Below are 23384 nucleotides of genomic sequence, written 5' to 3'. Positions count from 1 at the left end.
CATGACTTAGGACAGAAGGCTTGAAACACAAAGCACGATTCATAAGGACTGCTTTAATTATCATTTTAATAGTGTTCTTTTTCTTCATTGTATAGAATATCCAGAATATTCCAGCACAAAAGAAAAAAAAAAGAATTACAGATTTGTAACTACAAATGTGAATAATTTTTTTTTTTTTTTGAGTAAATTATTAAAGTAAGCAGTCGATAGCTTCTGCACATCAATCATTTTATCTGTCGAAATACTGCATAAACACTAAATCAACTGGGTATATGATATCTGTATTTTGAATAATTATAATTATAATAAATTTTATATTATTATTGCCATTTTGTTGTTTTTAATTACAATTCAAGGTTGGAAAAATTCTAAAATCATGCTGTCAAAGTGATTCTTTAATATAAACTTGTTTGAAGATTTTCATATTGTAGAAGACAAGTAAAGCAAGGAAAGTAAAGTGTAAAGTCCATTTCCAACTAACGATTTGAAATTAAATTAAAAATGATGATTAAAATATGATTTTAAATTAAAATAAGTAGTTACATATTATAACTTTCTAAATGTCTGTCCCTGTGATCCAGGAGTTTTTGCTCTGTTAAAATTATTGACATTTAATCAGAACATGAAAGAACAATAGGTTACATCAGTAGCGTTTTGCATTAATGTTTCATAAGGATGCCCACTGCGCTGCCAAACAGAGAAGCAGCAACAGCAAGGCAAGACTTTTGGTGGCACAGCCGCTCCTGCAGGGTGCAGACGGGATGACACTCAGATCAGGAAGTGTCCCTTTACTGTACGATCCATTGTTCTGGAAATACACATGCAAAGAGTGTCAGGTAAACAGCTGTGATCTGAGCAGAAGCAGTTAAGTGTGAAAGCTTCATATTGTGGAGGTGTGGACACTTACATTTGAGTTTGTGACCATGACGTGCTGGTCGATTCTCTTCAGTGTTTGTTGGTATTGATTGATAGACGTGTCATCCCAAGTCTTCGTGAACATCATAAAGAGCCAGGAACTGCAAAATTATCAATTAAATGGCACATTACCATTATGGCAAATTTTAAGAGCTAAATGTATTAAAAATCTGTGTTTTCAGTTAGATTACTATATATCTGTTGCTCCCATTGCAGATCCTAAAGATGTGACATCAGGGAAGCTCACACAGGTGCTCAGATTCATAGCTGGATAGTAGAAGAGGAAGGCCAAACACATCTCATCTGAAGTTGAGAACCCCCCCTGCAGGCAGATAAAGGGAGTCTTACACATCCATAATCTTCCCTCTATATTTTAATGATTAGATCAATAGAGTGCTGTAGGAATGATGTATTACTGTTCCAGTTTTAAAGTCAATATTGAATGGGTTTTTGGTTCAATGCCTGAAATAATGTCTGTGCTGAAGTTATTTTTACGTTTTATTCTACAACACAAAATACATCAGTAATACACCTGTCAGATTTTTTTTTTTCAAAAAAGCTCTTCTGTGTCATCCGCACCATGCGCTGTTTTATTTAAAATCAAAGCTAAATACATGTAGAAACAGCGCATTCTTGTGGCGCGGATGACACAGAAGAGCATACACAGCATATGGTGATAATGATAGACACAAAGGAGACTGTTGACAAAGGATTTGTTGAATAAAGTCGTTATTTTTGTTTTCTTTGCTTACAAAAAGTGTTCCTGTCACTTCATATAACCCAGATTGCACGTCTGATGGCAGATGAGTATTCTGATGACGACTTTCATACCTTTTATGGACCTTGACACTTTTATTTATTTGGCAGTCTATGGGACAGTCACAAGCCTCCAGGTTTTCATCCAAAATATCTTAAATTGTGTTCCGAGGACAAACAGAGCTTTTACGGGTTTGGAACGACATGGGGGTAAGTGATTAATGACAAAATTTTCATTTTGGGGTGGAGTATCCCTTTAAACATCATCATGGTGAACAGGTAAACTCATCTACTCACTAGTCCTTTTTTCAGTCTCATTGTGTTTATAATCGCACTCTTAGGGGAAAATATGGACTAAAAGTGTTGACGTTTTCATTTAGGCTTAAAAATGCATGTACTTTCATTTGTGAAGATTATCATAAGAAACAAAAAGTTTAAGAAATGAAACTTTTGCTGACCACAGAGCTTATTTTCTGCTATTGGGATCCTATTGGGATTTTGTCAAGGGAATCAGAGTGATTTGAACTTCAAATGTCATAACTGCAGCACTCTATGCATTATGTTTTGTATTTTTACTGGGTAGCCAACAGGACAATACAGAAGTGCAGGGAACAGGACCAGGAAAACTCATACACATCGAGAACATATGAAAACATACTTGCACCCACCAGACTCTAACCACTTTTAATTTGATGAGGAGCAGTAAAATTTGAAGATACATGCCATTAAAGAAAATACAATATGAGCCTCTGTGTAAATGTACCAACCCATGTGAGTGTGCTGCGGTTTTCAGTATTATAGGTGCACTCCACCAGCAATTTGTCACCCTGAAAGACCAAAAATTTCTTTTTTTCACTTATTGCCAATAATTAAATACTAAAATATATATAAACATATATATAAATGTGCCATTTGGTATTGTCCAGTGCGTATACAGTATTTGATATTTATGCTTGAAACCCCTGTAAACTTATCAGCATCGTAACCTTTTTTAAACCTTTTAGCACTTACCAACTTCACTGGCTTAGTTTTACCCAAGTTTGTCACTTCCTGATATTCAAAATCATAGTTTTCATCTGCAGCTAGAAGATCGATTTGTTTTCCCTCTCTGAAGAGGATGAGAAAAAAAGTAATTATTTGCAGTAACTTCAGGTTATGAACCGCAGAAGAAAGAAATGCACACAGGTTTACCTGAAGTGTCCGACTCGCACCTTCCGCCCAGCTAAGTGTGTGTGCAGCATCACAGAGAACACCTGAAGATCATGTGGTGTCTCCAGAACCTGTAGAGCACAGAACACAACAGATCATCCAGTCATCTGCTGAATCTGATCGAGAGAGTGTGAGTAGATAAACATACATACAAACCTCTGGAATATAAGCAGTGTCACACAGGCCATAAGTGAGGAAGGATTTGGCTTTGGGTGGGATGGCATACCCAGGGGCCACCGCAAGCCCTGTCATCAGAACAGCTGCATCGTGCTGACGGAGGTCAGATGTGTAATAGAATCGCAGACCTGAGTTATCAACTCGACCTGTGCAGGGAAAAAAGTATTGTTTTATCACATCAAAAGAACGGAATCATTTATTAAAGTGTGATATTTTACATTGTAAACCTCTGCTGACTGACCTGCAATTTTATTTGGGTTGTTATAATGCAATTCAAGCCTGTAGAGAAAATCTTCAACATTTCCTCCAATTGGAAGTCCCGCCACTTCAGGAAATTCAAAAGTCTTGAAAAATGTAATTTAATTGAAAAGATAATCAATAATTTTACCTCATTAAGAATTTTTTACATATAAATAGGCAATTATTGTTATTATTATTATTATTTTTTTTTTATTTTTTTATTTTTTATTTTTTTTACAATTTCAATAGGCCTAATAAAGTATCATTGCTAATAAAAGCTGAAAATGAATTATCCTCTTGAGGAGGATCTTTTCAGTGAATCAGTTTAGGAAACGTCTCTGAATGATTCACTTAAGAATCAAACTGATCCGATTCTTGATTTTAATGATATGATTAACCATTGCTTCAAGTAATTAATGGCTTAAATTTGGTTGTTTGCTTGCATGAAAATGCTTTAAACCCCAGGCACAGGAGATACTAACCCCTCCACCAACTCCCCACACAGCCACGGTCTCCATACACTCTCCATCCACTCCAGTATAACACTCCGCCTCAAACGGCTCCGTCACACTCGGAGGGCAGCGGTACAGCAGCAGATGATGCACGAGGTCAGGGTTTGTGATCACTGGCTCAATCTGTACATAATGAAAGTAAGTTGAATATTATCATGACTGACAGAATGTTATGTGGTGTGAAGTCATAGACTCACTTACGCGATAAATGTGCTGTTTGCGATTAAATGTCGGGGCTCTCACGATCTTGCAGTGATAGTGGGTTTGGTTGGCTGGTACAGTGAACTGAAATTATTGTAAATAGAATCAACATGTAAAGTGAAAAAATACACTTATTAGAACTTTGTAGCGATTATCTTTGCATGCACTACTATTCAAAAATAGGCTATGGTGTCAGTAAGAATTTATTTAAACAACTTTTCTTCAGCAGAAAATCATCATATTAGAATGATTCCTGAAGAATCATAGGACACTGAAGACTGGTATAATGGCTGCTGAAATTCAGCTTTGCCATCACAGGAATAAATTACACTTTAAATTATATTCAAATAAAAATATTTTATTTTTTCAAGTAGATATAATAATTATTTTAAAATGTAATAATATTTCACAACATGGCTGATGTATGTTTAATATATATATATATATTTTTTCTTCTAATAAATGCAGCCTTGGTAAGCATAAGATATTATTATTATTTTTATTTATTTATTTATTTTTGTTTAAGAACCATTTAATGTTTAATAAACATAAAAAAGCAACCCCAAACCTTTGCACAGTAGTCTATTCAAAACATACATTGCAACATATGCTCTACTCTAGATAAATATTATGGATTAAATTCTTAATAATCAATAGTAAAATTGGTTTTACAGACAGAACAGTAAAACAACAAAGAAAAAATCTTTCTTACATTGACCATAGTTATGTCAAAAAAGTTGCTGTTTGGAGGGTTGACCCGAGGCATGTACTTCAACAGGTTCAGCTCCTTCGTGCCTCTTCGATTACTGTGGTACGTGATGTCATCAGTCTGTCCATACGCATAGATCAGCTTCATGGGGAGATTCTGATAAATAAAAAGAAACACTTTTACTTGATCTTTTACTTGAAATGAGAAGCTCTTTAGCCACATGCACACTGCAGCTAAATGTGGTTGTCACTCATAAAAGTTTGCAGTGTGTATGTGACCAATTATAACAAATTTTTAGCTATTTTTGATCTAGAATTTCAGTCAGAGAAGACTGAACATTTAAGGGTGCAAAGACGGTTTTTTTTTCATGTGCAGTTGACTCATTGACAAACAAGATGAGCAGTTTTTTCAGAGAGGGGAGTTCTCAGAAATGGCCCTATCCCAGTGGAACCATTGGGGAAGTTGTGGCCTAGTGGTTAGAGAGTTAACCCTAAGGTTGTGGGTTCGAATCTCGGGCCGGGAAATACCATGACAGGTGCCCTTGAGCAAGGCACCGAACCCCCAACTGCTTCAGCATAAATGCCTGCCCACTGCTCGGGGTGTGGTGTTCGCTGCTGTGTGTGTGCACTTTGGAGGGTTAAATGCAGAGCACAAATTCTGAGTATGGGTCACCATACTTGGCTGTATGTCACTCCAACTTTTTTTTTGTTTGTTTTGGATTACTTTACATTGCTGGTTTTGTTTTGTAATGCTTAAGCATGGGCCGATTACCAGATTCAAGATATAAACGTGCTTTGAAAAACACTACCTTTACTATCGTAACCTCGGTTCCCTGAGATAAGGGAAATGAGCGTATGGGGAAACTCCTGTTACTCTAATATTGAAGCCTGATTCAATGGCGCTTCAGCCCACCAAAAGGGGAGGAGTCGACTGCTATATAAGTTGGCTCTGAGCGCCGTTTCGTCATTCGTCATTTTGTGGGTCGTCAACCAGTCGCCCACTGAGGCATAACTGCTCTCAGTGCCTGAACGGGCCAGAGTGCTCAACATACTCTCTAAGGGCCCGAACAAGTGGATCAAGACCCTGTTCACTTCTGAATTGAGGAGCGCAAAGAGGGTGATGACTTGTGATCTGAACAGAGTGGAGAGCACTTTTGGCACATAGCCATGTCTAGGTTGAGGACGACTATACAATTGTTAGGTGCCCAAAACTCAAGACAGGAAGCACTCACTGACTCGATTGATTGGTGCTAAAGCCAGAAGGGGGATGGTCTTAAGCGACAGGCACTGCAAGTCAGCCAGCTGGAGCAATTTGCTACGTTGGCTGGCACCATATACTTTGAACGTGGAAGGGGTTTCCTTATCGAGAAGACTGAACATTTAAGGGTGCAAAGACGTCTTGTATGGAGCTCTAGCCTCTAAAATGGTATTAGTTACAGTCAGAGAAGACTGAACATTTAAGGGTGCAAAGACGTCTTGTATGGAGCTCTAGCCTCTAAAATGGTATTAGTTACACTCACAGGGAGCTGCAAAGGCTCCCATCAAGGGGCCAAACATGAAGGCTCCACAGCTCTGTGACACAAATACTACTGTTGCAAATACCGGTATTCTGTATGTTGCTTAAAAATAAAATATAGTATATATTTTATGTAGTATAAAATATGGGGGGTGGAGTTTTTTTTTTTTTACAGACATAACACATTTTAGAACTGTAACCGCAATACCATGATACTGTGAAACTGTGATATTTTTGCTTAAGGTCAAAACACGATCAAAATCTCATGCTGGACCATGCCTAAATGCCATAGTTCCACCATCATTGTTTTCTTAATAAAACTGCATCTTACAAACAATGAAAGGGTAGGGTTACATTGCTGGTGTTGAATTACTTTCCCTTTGTTATAGAATATTAAAAAACAATGGTTAAGCAGGCTCACAGTGATGGGTAAATCATTTTCATCACAGGAACCAATGGACCTCTGAAACTTCATAATTGTTTTCCCATCAGACTCGGTCAGAGACAGGAGTTTGTAGTTCTGTTGCTGGTCAACCACAGGCATTGAATTTCCCCCAGCATGATGGTCCTGAACATGGAAAAGAAAGAGAATGAAGCATGTATGTATGCATAGCAACAGGTGTTTTTATGATGCCATAGTTTTAGTTGTAGTTTCCAAACCAGTTAAACTGGGCTATCAGTTTAACACTTTGACTCTCAAACTCTTACAGTAATATTAGGTTAATGTTACCAACATTTGCATATTTTAGAACATCTAGTTTAAAAAAAACAGATATTAATAAATACAGTTTATATGTTTGGTAAAAAAAAAAAAAAAAAAAAAAAAAAAAAGTAGATTTTGTTACACATAAAGTTACTGTAATATAATGTTACTGTAATGTAACATAATTACATATGAAATACATATCATTATAAAACCCAGAATAAAAACGAAATATAAAAAATATAAATTATATTAAATATGAAATTAGATTTATAGAGCATGTAACTCCACTTTAAGTGACATACTGACATTATCAGCCTCAGTCTTGATGGTGTGAAAGACTAAGAAACCCAAATTTAACAATTTATATTATAGATAATGAACTAAATGTGAAATACATGAAGATTTAGAATTAACAGTATACAGAACAAAATCTCAAAAGAATATAAATTTATTTGTAACTCCACTGGAAGTGATTTATTGACAGTTATCAGTCTGTCTTGATGATGTGAAAAACTAAGAAACCCAAATATACAAAAAATATAACTAACAAAATTTGAACATAAATAACAACATATAAAAAGAATATAAAATTAGTTGTAATTCCACTGCAGGTAAGTTTGACAGTTATCAGTCTTTACCGTGAAGAAACTGCCTTCAGGTCTGACTCCTCCAATGACGATATCGGCTCCAGTCATTCCTCCTTTCGGGCTGAAGCCAAAACCGACCCAGCCGCTGGTGTTGATAGTGAGCTCGAACAAGATGGTGCCCTGGATCTCATCAAATCCCCACTTCAGCCGCACCTTGTGCTCGGGGTCCAGGTGTTCAGAGAAAGGCAAAAGAGGGTCTTCCTGAGCCCAGGACCACTGGACTGAAAGCAAGAGCAGGACAAGAGATAATGTGCCCATGTTTCCTTTACAAAATCTGACAAACTGTGTCTTTGTAAGATGTTTGAGAAGGCAGTGGACGTGACACTGCTCTGTAGTCACTTTAACAGCACTCTTTGTAAGCTGTCTGTAACCCCCACCCCCACCCCACCTGAGTCTCAGTTCTCCTCCTCTCATACCAGTCTGGTGAATCAGGTTCCACATCACCTGATGTTACAGTATTATTTTAAAATACAACGTAATTATTGTTAGAATTAATCTTGAAATGAACTCAACAAAAAGGTACAGGAAGTGTTCAAATCTTAATGTTAACAGTGGAGCTAATGACTCTATTTAAGGATTGTGTGTGTATGACTGTCAAAATATAAGTTTCTGTTGAATTTTGATGGACCAACAAAATTTACGTGAACAAATCTACTATATTGCAACGATATATTTGCAAATTGTTGCTTGCAAATAATAATAATTTAATCAGAATAGAGCCTAGAACAGTTTTCGCCACCGACTGGTGTAACAATGTAAACTAAAGATGAATGTTGTAGTGAACGGATTTAAAGTCATTAGAATCCTATTTTTTTCACTTTCCTCCAATGCGTTTACATGCATTTTTTTTTGTTCCAGGCCTTGATTCTGATTAATCAGGGGGAGTTCATTCATTAGGACGATAGGGCAATGCACCACCAAAGTGTGGAAGAGAGGGATTTTTTCACATTCATCCACAGAGTCCGACTGCTGGCGTTGCACGTGTTGGTGAGGCCAACTGCTGCCAGCGTGCCGTTGGTGGGCCCTCCCTCTCCCGGTGACGGGACTGTTGTCTTGCCACTCCACCAACCCCAACGGTTGCCCCGCTCCCCAGTTTCCTTCCCCGAGGACTGCTTCTGTCCTCCTTCAAACATCGCAGAGTTTGTGTCCTTTGGCTAGGAGAAGGGGGATGACGCGATGTCCATCTCTGCCTCGGAGAGGGAGGATTGGGCGGGAGCTGAGTCTTTGCAAGCGTCTGTTCAGGATTATAATGCTGAAACAGGTCCTGGCACAAATTCACCCCGGGGACTGGTTTGCGTACATGGACTTAAATGTCGTGTACTTTCACATTCAGAAAGCACCACATCACAGACGCTTTCTGAGGTTTGCTTTCGAGGGCACAGCGTACCAATACTTTGTTCTCCCATTCAGGCTGACTTTGGCCACACGCACTTTCTCAAAGTGCATGGATGCAGCACTTTCTCTCCTCAGAGCGAGCGGGATGTGTGTTCTCAACTATCTGGGTGATTGGCTGGTTTTAGTTCAGTCCAGGGATATGCTAGTCAACCATATAGACACTCTACTTTTTCACTTGGAGTCCCTAGGACTATGTGTCAGCATGCAGAAGAGCATTCTTGCCCAGAGTTAGTCTATAATATATCTTGGGTGTTTCTACTCAGTGGAGATGTGAGCCTGCCTCGCTCGGGAGCGCTTGGCAGCCATTTTGTCTTCCCTGCGCCATTTCAGATTGGGCAACTCTGTTCAATTTAAGGAATTTCAGAGACTACTGGGACTCATGGCGTCTGCTTCAGTGGTATGTCATCTGGGCTTACTACACATGTGCCCGCTGCAGTTATGGCTGAAATCTCAAATCCCTTGGACGGTGTGGACTTTGGGGGCATTTGCGCATCGCGGTCTCCCACAGATGCATCGAAGCTCTGTGGCGCAACCCAGAACTCTTTAGCCGGCGGGTTCCCCTGGGCTTGGTGACATCACGCATCGTGGTCACAACAGATACATTGACTTGCGGATGGGGAGCAGGGTGCAAGGGCATGCCGGCTTTGGGGCTGTGGTCAGAACCTCAGAGCTGGTGGTACATAAACCGCTTGGAGATGGAGGCAGTGTTCTTAGATTTAAAGGATTTTGGCCATAGCTGGAACAGCGGCACGTACAGATTCGCACCGACAGTATGTCTGTGGTCTTGTACATAAATCACCAAGGAGGCGTATGCTCCAGGGCTCTGTACAAGCAAGTAGTGAATCTTCTGTTATGGGTGGAACGTCCCTTTCTCTCCATCAGAGCAGCGCACATACCCGGTCTCCAGAACCGCGGGCGGACTTGCTTTTGAGGAAAGGGATTCTGCAAGGAGAGTGGAGGTTGCACCCTCGGTCAGGTTCAGATGATTTGGGCCCACTACGGGAGAGCAGAGGTGGATCTGTTTACCAAGAGCGAAAATGCGCACTGCCCACTGTTCTTCTCCCTGTCTCACTCCCCACTGGAAGGGGACTCTATGACATCGCACTAGCCAGCAAACAGGCTGTATGTGTTTCCTCCGATCAAGATATTGCCACTGGTGTCATGCAAGATCAGGGAGGAGGAGGTTTCGGTGATACTCATCGCCCCGAACTGGCCGAACCAGGCTTGGTTCCCGGACTTGGCAGAGCTGCTGGTGGCCGTGTGCTCGACACGATCTTAGAGGCGCGGGCGCCCTCTACGATTCATTTGTATGCTCTAAAATGGGGAGTGTTTGTGAATTGGTGCCGTGATGTTCATATCGATCCAGCTGCTTGCTCCATGTCGGATGTTCTGCGTTTTCTACAGTACAGACTGGATAGTGGATGTCTACCATCACCACCAAAAGTCTATGTGGCTGCTATTGCCTCGTTTTATTCCCTGCTGGGCGGGCAATCGATCCTTAGGCACGCGCTGGTGGTGAGTTTTCTTAAGGGAGCGAGGAGATTTCATCCTCACATCCGCCTTCAGTTCTGCCCTGGGACCTAAAGGTGGTGTTAAGTGCTCTTTCACAGCCACCAATCGAGCCTTTAGCATCCGTTGATATGAAGGAGCTATCTCTCAAAGCCGCACTTCTTCTTGCCTTCACTTCGGCTAAGTGCATAGGGGATTTACATGCGTTTCTGTAGACACTGTGTTCCAAATTAGCTCAAAAGGGAAATGTATATAAATAATTACAATAGATTATGAGTAATTACAATTATTTATAGGAGTTTACAATTAATACCTTACAATTTACAATTAAACCTTCTTACAGTAGCCTAACAATGCATTAGCGCATGTAGCAAGGATCAAAATCGAAAAGGGACAATTAATTTGCAAGGCAGAATCAGAAACTCATGTAATTTGTGCACAAGAGTTTTATTAACTAAACACTTACACAAACTAGTCTAACAAACAAACAAACAATCACTCATACATGGGAAAGGGCAAATGAGAGTTGATGGATGAAACAATCAGGAAAACCAGAGAACGAAGCTATGATAAGAGTCAGTTAACCACCTGAGTAAAACCATCTGCGCCATTTATAACTGGGTCTATAGCTTATGCTAAACCTCTGTTTCGTTTTGTTAAATGTAAGATACTTGCATTGCCATGGCCTGGAACGAGCGTCTGGATGCAGTCTAAGAAGTCTTGATGGTTTGTAGGTTAGGTGGTGTAGGAGTCGCGATCACCTTTTTCCGGGTTTGAAGATATGTTAGATATACAAAAATATGTTATTCTGACTCTGTGGTGGTCTGGAGAGTTTTCTCCCAGATGAAGATGATGAAGAGCTAAGAGAGATGTCAGCTGAGATCCAAGGATCGTTGGTGAATGTAAAGACAAGGCCAAAGCCTGGTGCAGACTTAAGGGTTGCAGAAGTGTTCTAGCTCACATCCTCATCTTCACAATGCTAATACATTGCCTATGTACCAACATATAATATACACTCTCGTTTAGATCATCAGAAGACAAATTCATAGATACTGAACATGGTAAGATTACATATAGGTAAGATTACGTAAATGAGTGGTTCTATCATAAGCATGCATAAAACATTATACAATACTAAAGACAATGTACAAGAACAGTAACAACATACACAATGACCTGTTCATTCAAAGAAAGGTTTTCCTATAAATTAATTAGAGAAGAGTCCATTTTTATGGGCATTATGTGTCTGTTTTCGAGAGTACTGAGTTGGAGGAACATTCTCTCTACATACTTTTAGGTCGTAAAAGTTTATCTGATCTGGCTGAAGGGTCTTGGTTGCCATGGTAACAAGGGACCTTGTGTCGTTCACAGACATCCTGGCACCCAGTATGTTTATTGGGTGAGGGGTCTGTGACTATTTGTTAATCTAATGAATAATTGATTTGTTAAATCTAATGAAAAATGGTGTGTCTGATTGGTCCAAATGCTACAGGCGACTGTATTTGCTTCTGACCCGGTGACTGCAGCGTTGACTCTCCGGCGAGAGCCCTTTGCATATTAGGGCCCACTCAACAAGGGCTATTGCCATCTCCTGGGAGTGGACAAGAGGTATGTCTATTCCAGATATATGCTTTGCAGCCGGCTGGTCTTCTCAGAATACCTTCGCCTGGTTTTACAAGCTAGACGTTCAGTCCTTAGCCTCCTGTTCTCAGCGCAGCTCATGTTATTACTGGCCAGATATGCAAATTTAGTATACCTGGGTTTTAGCTCATTGTCTTATCTCCTCCCATCAGCTGAGAGTCTGCCTAACATGCGATATTGGTTATGGGAATTATGTATGTGTTCAGTGTGTGTAACTTGTTCAGGCTGCTCGTAGCCTCTCTCACGGCGGGATTGGATATTGTTCCCACAGCGGAGAAACTTCCACGATGTCTCATTAAAGCTTGAAAGAAAACGTCCACAGAACGACTCTCGGGACTGCAATGCAATCTCTGGGTGTGTCTCAATCAGCTCCCGAGCTCGTGAATCAGTATATCATGTAAACAAATCCTGTCACTGGTAAGTTCCCTGGCTCACTGCACATTTGTACCATGATTACTCAATTGCCGGCGACATGACTACGTACAACGTCAACATTGTACAGCGTTACTACTGGTATTAATCAACAACCGAAACTAATTTCTATAATATACTTCATTAAATCAAAACACATAACTCTTACATTGTTCTGTTACATGTTCTTACAATATTTCAGCCGAATATTAATTATTCAGCATCGCGTTAGTTCAGGTCAGCCACGTTAGTCAAGCTTGCATCAGCCGACAGTCAGCTGTTCCTGACGTGTACCAATCCAGTGTTGACACCTATAACATGCGGTCTATTTAAAGTCCCATTCTTCAGCGTCTCTTCCATCGCATCGCTGCTTGCAATTAACTCCCTCCTCCAACCCCAACGCCACCAACTGTACCTGTAATCCGATCTAACTTTTGTTTCTTTCTTTACAGTCACTTCATTGGCAGCATTCTCTATCACGTTTCGTTTACAACTCATCTAATTGTGAATTGTAATTATGTATGCATATAATGGTTCTGTTCGGTACCCCAGGGTGGTTTGTCTTGCTGCTCTCCCCACTCTGTCCAAGCATGGCTGCATGGACAGGCGTGTGGAGTGTTGCCCAGAACATAACCATACCGCCAACACCTAACTGAATGCAATATAATTGTCATAAATATACTTGACGGAAGTGGTCCTGATTGAAATAAATGTTCTGTTAACTGGGGCAGTCGTCACCTAATGGTTAGAGAGTCGGACTAGTAACCTGAAGATTGTGGGTTCGAGTCTCAGGTCCGGCAAGAATTGTCGGTGGAGGATGTGAATAACCAGCGCTCTTTTCCACCCTCAATATGACGACTGAGGTGAGATCCTTGTGCTAGGCACCAAACCCCCAACTGCTTCCCGGCCGCCGCAGAAATATGGCTGCCCACTGCTCCGGGTGTGTGCTCGCTACTGTGTGTGTGCACTTGGATACAGAGCCAGGGGCGGACTTACCCATTAGGCGAAGGTAGGCGAATGCCTTGGGCCCCCAAAAGCCAAGGCCCCCCTAAAATGCTTTTCATATACGAGATGCGCATTAAGCGCGGACACGTCTGCGTGTCCGAGTTGAACGTGCTTCTTGTATATCCTGCTTGTAGCAAATGAAAATATTATGCATCTGAAGCTGACTGCCACGAGCGCGAGCTCTCTCTTTCCCAGCGCGCGCGCACACTTCTCTCTCTGCGTCTGCTCTGTTCAGAGAGCGGGTGAAAGGAGTTGCGATTTCAGTTAAAACACAGATATGTTGCTTCTCTAATTTTACATCCAAGTATAGCCCAAATCACAGCACAGCTATTGTCTTTGTCTTATGTGTAGCTTTTTTGATTTTATCAGACGACGGCACGATTATAAATCAGTATTTTTGTGCAGATTAGCATCTTGAAAGGGAGAGCTGGTTAGTCTTAATTGGTCGCGTTTCAGTCATTATTTCATATTCATACCGTTGTCTGACAACAGAAACAGTCAAATATATCAATGAAAACAGTTCTTAGAATTTAGCTGCATCAGTATGTGGCACAGAGAGGCAAACAAATGTAATAATAAATAAATAAATGTACATTTTGCATGTTCAGAAGAAGTGAGCTGCCCTGTCCTGCGAAAATGCAAATAGGTTTGTGTAAGTAAATTGCTCAGTGCAAAGAAAGAGAAATAATAGGAACCTAGTATTTCTATGTTTTTTTTTTCATGTGTCTAATAGACATGAACCAGTTCTTTGAAAAACATCTATGACCTATGAAACATGTCTACTCTTCATGCTGTTAACTATGGTTTCACTAATAATAAACATATATTACATAAAGCATCCATATTTGTCCATGCCCATGTTGATTAGATAAAAAATTTGGGGCTTAGTTTAAGCCAGGACTAGGCCTTAGTTAAATTAAGATATTTAAGCAACTTTTACAAAAATGCCTTAACAAAATGTTACAGGTGTGCATCTTGACACAGAACAATGATTTTTAAGATATATCAGAGCAAGATATTTTCAGTTGAGACAGCTCAAACATGTATTTTAGTCTGGGACTAGCTCAAGCCTAGTCTTTGAAACTATGGGGAAAAGTATTAAATTAAGGTACATTTAGAACAGATAAATATGTGCAATTAAGTTGCAATTATTCACAAGTTAACTCATGACAATCATGCAATTAATCGCCATTATATATTTTAAGTTAAAGTTAAGATTATATATTAATAAGTTAAAATGACTAAAATAAAATGTAGACTTACGCTAGTAACTCATCAGTGGACTTTCCTCGTCAGTATAGGCTATATTTTTTCACACTTTTCTCATTCTCACTAATTCAAGTTTTTATATGAATGAACCTCTGAAGGGAACTGATTCAGAAACCATTAAAAAAATCTTATAACACATAATCATTATACCTGATAAAGTACCATTTATGAGCTGAGCTGTTTTGTTTAGAGCTGTTACCGGGGAAACCACTATATTTCTGATGCTCCAAAAGCACCTCCTACTGGCAGAGAATGAATGTACATTTTCAATAATCCAGGCTGCAGTTTTTGTTCAGACCAATGCGAAAATTCACCCACATAAATACATTTTAAATAATATAATAATTTATACTTCCGACTCATCCCTTTTCTTAAAAAAAAAAATGGTTTAAAGGTTCAGTTGTGAGGTTTATCATTTTATAATTTATTTTGTTTTTTGTTAAAACTTGTATCTCAACGGTAAATCAATTGCTATTTCATGGTCTACAACATGAAATAATAAAAGTGTCTGCTAAATGAATAAATGTAAATGTAAATGAAAGAATCATTATAACATGTACATAAAAAATGTAGAAACATTGGACACAACAATGTGGCACCTTTGTGCAGCAGCAAGCATCACGACAAAAAAGTAACCTCAAGGCTGATCTAAGTAAATGTGTGCAAATGTATAGGGCCCTTATTCCTATATTTGCCTGGGGCCCCCAATTCACTAAATCCACCCCTGTGCAGAGGACAAATTTTAAGAATGGGTCATACTTTAACTTGCGCAATGATTGGTGGGAACAAACATACCTCTATTAATTATCTTTAAGATGAAGTGAGGACAAGTCTGTATGGCCTGAATAAAGCAAACCAGTAACTTACCAGTAAAGTATAAATGGATGATGATTGAAATGGAGGTAAAGACAATTACAGTGACGGAGTTGTACATTATTAGACATGCGCAAGTTATTAGTGTACAAATAAACAACACATGTAACGTTATTTGAGCTTTCTTATAGCTTTTTGCATGGGCACATTTAAGTATGGTTGCATGTCTGGCGAGTGTTTATATATATATATATATATATATATATATATATATATACACACATATATATATATATATATATAGTCAACAACACTCACTCTGACAGAGGAACCGCTCACTGGTCATGTTGACCAACCTTCAGATTAGGGATGGGCATTTTTCAAAAAATGTTGTATTTGAATTTTCAGGCTCATAAAAAATAAATATTCAAATATTTATTTATTCAAATGAGGTTTAACTAAAAATATGTTTTTAATAATCAAATTTTTCAAACCATTTCTGAACAAGCTTGTGATTAGGCATTAAACAAAACTGTGTTCTACAACAACATTATGTTATATTTTAAGGTTTTCTTTTAAGTAATGTTCACAATACAGGACTTGACAGATCGCTGTGCTGTTCAGACTACATGACTTGCTGTCTGTCTTGAAGTCGTTGAGGTGTTCACACTACGTAAAAGACTATGTAAATAATCCGTAAAAGGGGGTCACACACTACACAAGCTGACAATAACTCTGTCACCCAATGACTCTACAGTGTAGGACAAAGACATTTTTAACCATTTAGAGCATTTTAAATAATGACAATACTGATTATATAAATTTTTATCTTGTGTGACAGTGAAAATCCCATGTCATGTCAACAACCCATATTATATATATATATATATATATATATATATATATATATATATATATATATAATATATATATATATATATATAATTTGCATAATTTTTGTTTTTCTGGTATTCAGGTTGCTGTCAAGACCATCCATATCATCCAAGAGTTTTTGCTCTGTTAAATTATGGACATTTAATCAGACAATGAAAGACCAATAGGTTACATCAGTAGCATCTTGAATTAATGTTTCATAAGGATGCCCACTGCGCTGCCAAACAGAGAAGCAGCAATAGCAAGGCAAGACTTTTGGTGGCACAGCCGCTCCTGCAGGGTGCAGACGGGATGACACTCAGATCAGGAAGTGTCCCTTTACTGTACGATTCATTGTTCTGGAAATACACATGCAAAGAGTGTCAGGTAAACAGCTGTGATCTGAGCAGAAGCAGTTAAGTGTGAAAACTTCATATTGTGGAGGCGTGGACACTTACATTTGAGTTTGTGACGAAGACGAACTGGTCGATTCTCTTTAGTGTTTGTTGGTATTGATTGATAGACATGTCATTCCAAGTCTTCATGAACATCATATTGACCCAAGTACTGCAAAGTTAACAAATAAAAGCTGCATTATCATTAGGACAAATATTAAGAGGGAAACTCATTAAAACAATCAGTGTTTTAAATTAGATTACGCAGTATCATTTGCTCCCATCACAGATCCTAAAGATGTTACATCAGGGAAGCTCACACAGGTGCTCAGATTCATAGCTGGATAGTAGAAGAGGAAGGCCAAACACATCTCATCTGAAGTTGAGAACCCCCCCTGCAGGCAGATAAAGGGAGTTTTACACATATATAATCTTTCTTCTGTAATTTAAGTATTAGACAAATAGAGTGCTGCAGGGATGATGTATTTTTAATCCCAGAAACCGGCATTTTAGCACTTCCAGTTACATCATCCTGATGTAAGTGAGTTTTTTTAATGGGTTTTTGGTTAAATGCCTGATTTGAGGTCTTTGGTTAACACAAGCTCCATATTTTCATGTTTTATTCTACAACATCAAATACATCAGTAATACACCTTTGTGAAAGCTTTTACTTGACAAAGGCAGTAACTAACAAGTGGCAAAATGGGACTTCAGAAATCATCTGGGACATTGAATGGCCTCACGGAGAACAGGTAAACACAATCTAACCAAAAACCCCATTTTTACAAACAAACACACTCTATAAACACACTCTAACAAACTAAAATAAATAAAAAAATAATTGAAAAAAGCTTTTTTAAATAAAGACTGAAAGAGTTGTCAGAAGCGTAATGGCAGTAATGTTAAAGTTATGTGGCCATGGTGTAGTTCTTTTATAGCCTACATTAGCTTTTTACTTCTGGCAATTGTATTTAGGCTTAGAAATGCATAAATGTTGTGTTCATTTGTAAAAATGATCATGTTTTTTAGCTACAGAGCTTATTTTCTGCAATAATCCAAAAGTCAATCGAAAAAATCTTATTGGGTTTTAGTCGAAGGAACCTGGGTGATACCAACTTCCAGTTTGTACTACAAAATTACTTCACTGCAGCACACTATACTTTATGGCTGTTATATGTTTTTATTGGATAACCAAAAGGAAAATATAGAAGAAGTGTGAGAAACAGCATCAGGAAATCTCATAAATATGATTAAAACTCATACACATTTCTGGGACATTTGAAAACATATGTGCACCCACCAGGCTCTGACTTTTAATATAATCTGAATTTTAGGATAATGAAAATCAGTGAAATTTGAAGATACATGCTATTGAAGAATATACAATATGTCTTTAATCTGTGTAAATGTACCAACCCATGTGAGTGTGCTGCGGTTTTCAGTATTATAGGTGCACTCCACCAGCAATTTGTCACCCTGAAAGACCAAAACGTTGTTTAATTTCATTAACTGACAATAATTATATGTCCGTGTGTGTTTCTGTGGGTGTGTGTAATGCTTACCAACTTCACTGTCTTAGTTTTGCCCAAATTTGTCACTTCTTGATATTCAAAATCATAGTTTTCATCCACAGCTAGAAAATCGATCTGTTTACCTCCTCTGAAGAGGATAAGAATTTACAAAATTTACAAAAGAAAAAGAAAGAAAAGTAATTCATTACAGTAACCTATGAATCACAGAAGAAAGAAAAGCCTACAGGCTATTATATCAAGTGAATTATTTCTTTAAATCAGTCATCAGTCAAAAACATTTACCTGAAGTGTCCGACTCGCACCTTCCGTCCAGCTAAGTGTGTGTGCAGCATCACAGAGAACACCTGAAGATCATGTGGCGTCTCCAGAACCTGTAAACAAAAGAACACAACAGATCATCCAGTCATCTGCTGAATCTGATCGAGAGAGTGTGAGTAGATAAACATACATACAAACCTCTGGAATATAAGCAGTGTCACACAGGCCATATGTGAGGAAGGATCTGGCTTTGGGTGGGATGGCATACCCAGGGGCCACCGCAAGCCCTGTCATCAGAACAGCTGCATCGTGCTGACGGAGGTCAGATGTGTAATAGAATCGCAGACCTGAGTTATCAACTCGACCTGTGCAGGGAAGAAAGTATTGTTTTATCACATCAAAAGACCTTACATGTTCATTACAGTGTGATATTTTACATTGTAAACCTCTGCAGACTGACCTGCACTTTTATTAACGTTGTTGTAATGCACTTCAAGCCTGTAGAGAAAACCACCAACATTTCCTCCAATTGGAAGTCCTGCCACTTCAGGAAATTCAAAAGCCTTGAAAAACATATAATTAAAAGGTAAGGTTCAATCAGTAATTTTATCTCATAAAGAAAGTTTACACATGAATAGTATTTCAGTAATTACCATTGTTAATAAAAGCTGTAAAATAATCATTCTTTTGAGGCAGATCTTTTAATCAACTAGCTGAATTAGTTTAGAAAACCGGTCTGAATGATTCATTTAAGAATCAAAGTGATCCGATTCTCGATTTTAACTCACTGGTTAATGGTTCATTCAAGTAAGTAATGTCTTAATTTTTTTCCCTCTTACATTAAAATGCCTTTAAAACGTCACACAGGAGATACTAACCCCTCCACCAACTCCCCACACAGCCACGGTCTCCATACACTCTCTATCCACTCCAGTATAACACTCCGCCTCAAACGGCTCCGTTACACTCGGAGGGCAGCGGTACAGCAGCAGATGATGCACGAGGTCAGGGTTTGTGATCACTGGCTCAGTCTGTACATAATGAAAATAAGTCGAAGAGGAACCATGATTGACAGATCGCTGGACAGATCAGGTGTGTGAAGTTCATAGATTCACTTACTCGATAAATGTGCTGTTTGCGATCAAATGTCGGGGCTCTCACGATCTTGCAGTGATAGTGGGTTTGGTTGGCTGGTACAGTGAACTGAAATGATTGTAAATAGAATCAACATGTAAAGTTCCACTCATTAGCACTTTAAAGAGATCAACCTATAATATAATCTATGCAAACCACAATGGGGTACACTAGTATGGGGTCAGTAATCATTTATTCAACAAGGACACATTAAATTAACCAAATATTTCAAATAAATGCTGTTCTTTTGAACTCCATTCTTGGGTTTACAGACAGAACAGCAAGACAACAAAGAAAAAATCTTTCTTACATTGACCATAGTTATGTCAAAAAAGTTGCTGTTTGGAGGGTTGACCCGAGGCATGTACTTCAACAGGTTCAGCTCCTTCGTGCCTCTTCGGTTAGTGTGGTACGTGATGTCATCAGTCTGTCCATACGCATAGATCAGCTTCATGGGGAGATTCTGATAAATAAAAGTAAACACTTATAAAATAAAATATACAAAAATAAACCACATGAACACTGCAGGTAAAATGCGGTTGTCACTCATAAAAGTTTGCATTGTGTATGTGGCCATTGATAACTCATTTTTGATCTAGAATTTCAGAGGTTTTAAGTTAAAAAATACATTTTCTCCTTGTCAAACAAGATCAGTAGTTTGTTCACACAGGGGAGTTCTCAGAAACACCCTGATCCCAGTGGACCTAACATTGTGTGGATTCCTTTACATAGCTGGTATTTTTTGCAGTGCCATAGTTCTACTGTCATTGTTTTCTGGCATCTTACAAACAATGAAAGGGGTACATTGCTGGTGTTGACCTACTTTTTCTTTGTAATGAATATAAAATACAATGGTTTAACAGACTCACAGTGATGGGTAAGTCATTTTCATCACAGGAACCGATGGACCTCTGAAACTTCATGACTGTTTTCCCATCAGACTCGGTCAGAGACAGGAGTTTGTAGTTCTGTTGCTGGTCAACCAGAGGCATTGATTTCCCCACAGCATGACGGTCCTGAACATAGAAAAGAAAGAGAATGAAGCATGTACGTGTGCATGGCAACAGGTGTTTTTATGATGTTGTAGTTATAGATGTACAGTTCCCAATCCAGTTTAACTGAACTATCAGTTTAACACTTTGAATCTCAATAGTTCAATAGCTTTTCTTTTTTTTTACTAACATTTACATATTTAGAACATCTTGTTTATTAGTCTACTACACAAGTAGACTTTGTCAGACTTTGAATTATATCAGACTTATAAAGTATCCCAGCTTACAGCTGCTGAAAAAACAAATATAAGAATGCATATTAGATACTCGTTGAACTAATGAACTAATATATAAAATACATATATGAATGAAATAAAATAAAAAAAGAATATAAAATTATCTCTAATTCCACTGTAAGTGATCAATCTCAGAAAGAATGAGAAACCCAAATATAAGAATAATATAAAATATAAACTAAATATAAACTAAATTGGAAATATGCCTCTGAGTCAAGAACATAAAGAACATAATATCACAAGAATTTAAAATTACGTCACCTTGGAATTATAAAGTTCTTTCTGACATTTTTGTTAAAATTGAGTTATTCACATTCTTATCTTATTCACATTTTGGGACTTTTTATTTAGAAAATAAAAAGGTTCTATCTACAAAGTATATTGAGTGCAAAAACCTTCAGCTCAATATCTCAAAACTGCTCAGAATGCAGACAGAACTTTATAATTCCAAGGCAGCATTTAGTTTTAATTCCACTGTAAATGACTCTGTCTGTTATCAGACACAGTCTTTGACTTTACCGTGAAGTATCTGCCTTCAGGTCCAACTCCTCCAATGACGATATCGGCTCCAGTCATTCCTCCTTTCGGGCTGAAGCCAAAACCGACCCAGCCGCTGGTGTTGACAGTGAGCTCGAACAAGATGGTGCCCTGGATCTCATCAAATCCCCACTTCAGCCGCACCTTGTGCTCAGGGTCCAGGTGTTCAGAGAAAGGCAGAAGAGGGTCTTCCTGAGCCCAGGACCACTGGACTGAAAGCAAGAGCAGGACAAGAGATAATGTTCCCATGTTTCCTTTACAAAATCTGACAAACCGTGTCTTTGTACGATGCTTGAGAAGGCAGTGGACGTGAAACTGCTCTGTAGTCACTTTAACAGCACTCTTTGTAAGCTGTCTGTACCCCCCCCCCCCCCCCCACCAAACTGAGTCTCAGTTCTCCTCCTCTCTGGTGAATCAGGTTCCACATCACTCCTTTGGGGTGTATTATTGGAAACACTGAACATAAAGGCTACAAAAGAGATTGCGGTCAACTTTTAAAAGCACTTTTCATGAAAAAGCACACTAAAAATAACTCTTTATTAAACAAATATTAATTTTAGAGCTATGATGAACAGTAAGCACAGAATAGCAGCACTTAGTAATTCATGACTATGGCAGAGATGGATAAGATACGTAAGCTAAAGTATTTATTTTTATTTTGCCCTTTCAGTATGCTCACTTCAAAGCAAAGGAGCAGAGGTCAGGATTGGAGTTATAATTTATAGCAGGAAAACCAAATATAAAAGGGCTATCAAAAATGAAAGGAATAGAAAGATTTCTTTAAAGAATAATGAAGGGTGTGTGTTGGGGGGTGTTATTTTTCCTGTAGTTTTAAAGAGTCCTCTTGGTTTGCTAATGGATCTTATGGTCTCTCTATGTGTGTGAGTGAATCATTAGTCATAAAGTGTATAAGAAATACCTCTGTTTTCCTCTAGATGGCTTTATATGCATAAATATTTATTCATTAATAACTATATACAGTGGAGATCAAAATAAGAGAACAATGTATAAATACTTTTTATAAATACTTTTTTTTCCTGAAATACTGTTAATCTTCATCACTCAAAATTTGAGGGAATATTAGCTGTGGGTATACCACTGTTCTACTAACATGTTTGACAAAATAACCAAGGCATTTTAACAACAACAAAAACTTGTTGTTGAAAACCAGATCTGAAAGATGGCTATCCTTATTCCTGAGCAGTAAAGGATCTTCCATTGTTTGTGTTCGCATGAACTGTTTCTTCACATGGCACCAGTGACAAACACTGTTCCCAGAGGAACTCTCAAAGATTCAATTTAGCTCCAAATTATCCCCACAAATGTGGGCAACCCAAACCTTGATTGTGCCTTTGGAGTGAGCCGTGTCTACTTCCATGCCATTTGTTTCCAAGTCACTGATATCATCAACAACTGACTTTAGGACAGCATCTATACCATACGTTTTGGCATCATCTGCCTTATAAAGTGTGAATCAAGACCTGAAAGGGACTCTGGAGGGAGAGTCATTAAGCTCCCCTTTCCACTCCATTATCTTCTCCATTGTCCCTGGACTCTCAAGAATGAGTTTCAGTAATGGACATAAAGGAATCCTTTGGAAAGTATCCTGCACTGCCACCTGTTTTACAGTCCCTGTCTGTGAGTCCCTTGGGTGTATGAGACACCAGGGAGAGGCTGCTCCACTGGCTGAACTAGATGCTCAGCTTGAACAAAGGTATTTCATCTCCTTGTGTTCAG

At 38.6% G+C, this 23384-nt stretch overlaps 2 protein-coding genes across 2 annotated transcripts; both read right to left on the bottom strand.

The window, feature by feature from the left end:
- Positions 1–366: 366 nt before the first annotated feature.
- On the bottom strand, positions 367–7958 carry LOC109058955 (DBH-like monooxygenase protein 2 homolog). The gene is made up of 13 exons (XM_042778405.1): positions 7579–7958; positions 6656–6802; positions 4723–4875; positions 4011–4094; positions 3780–3932; positions 3299–3401; positions 3037–3203; positions 2863–2951; positions 2683–2779; positions 2439–2498; positions 1107–1237; positions 908–1016; positions 367–808 (listed from the first exon to the last, which is right to left on the bottom strand). The coding sequence occupies exons 1-13, from the start codon at positions 7843–7845 to the stop codon at positions 668–670; spliced, it is 1701 nt and encodes a 566-aa protein (XP_042634339.1). The 5' UTR covers positions 7846–7958; the 3' UTR covers positions 367–667.
- An 8632-nt stretch (positions 7959–16590) lies between these two features.
- Positions 16591–22006, bottom strand: LOC109063631 (DBH-like monooxygenase protein 2 homolog). Its single transcript, XM_042778404.1, has 13 exons — positions 21630–22006; positions 20692–20838; positions 20133–20285; positions 19808–19891; positions 19567–19719; positions 19149–19251; positions 18887–19053; positions 18713–18801; positions 18461–18557; positions 18315–18374; positions 17163–17293; positions 16962–17070; positions 16591–16862 (listed from the first exon to the last, which is right to left on the bottom strand). The coding sequence occupies exons 1-13, from the start codon at positions 21894–21896 to the stop codon at positions 16722–16724; spliced, it is 1701 nt and encodes a 566-aa protein (XP_042634338.1). The 5' UTR covers positions 21897–22006; the 3' UTR covers positions 16591–16721.
- Between the last annotated feature and the right edge of the window lie 1378 nt (positions 22007–23384).

Source organism: Cyprinus carpio, chromosome A20 (assembly GCF_018340385.1).
Source record: "Cyprinus carpio isolate SPL01 chromosome A20, ASM1834038v1, whole genome shotgun sequence".
Lineage (NCBI taxonomy): Eukaryota > Metazoa > Chordata > Actinopteri > Cypriniformes > Cyprinidae > Cyprinus > Cyprinus carpio.
This window is presented reverse-complemented; position numbering and strand designations above follow the sequence as displayed.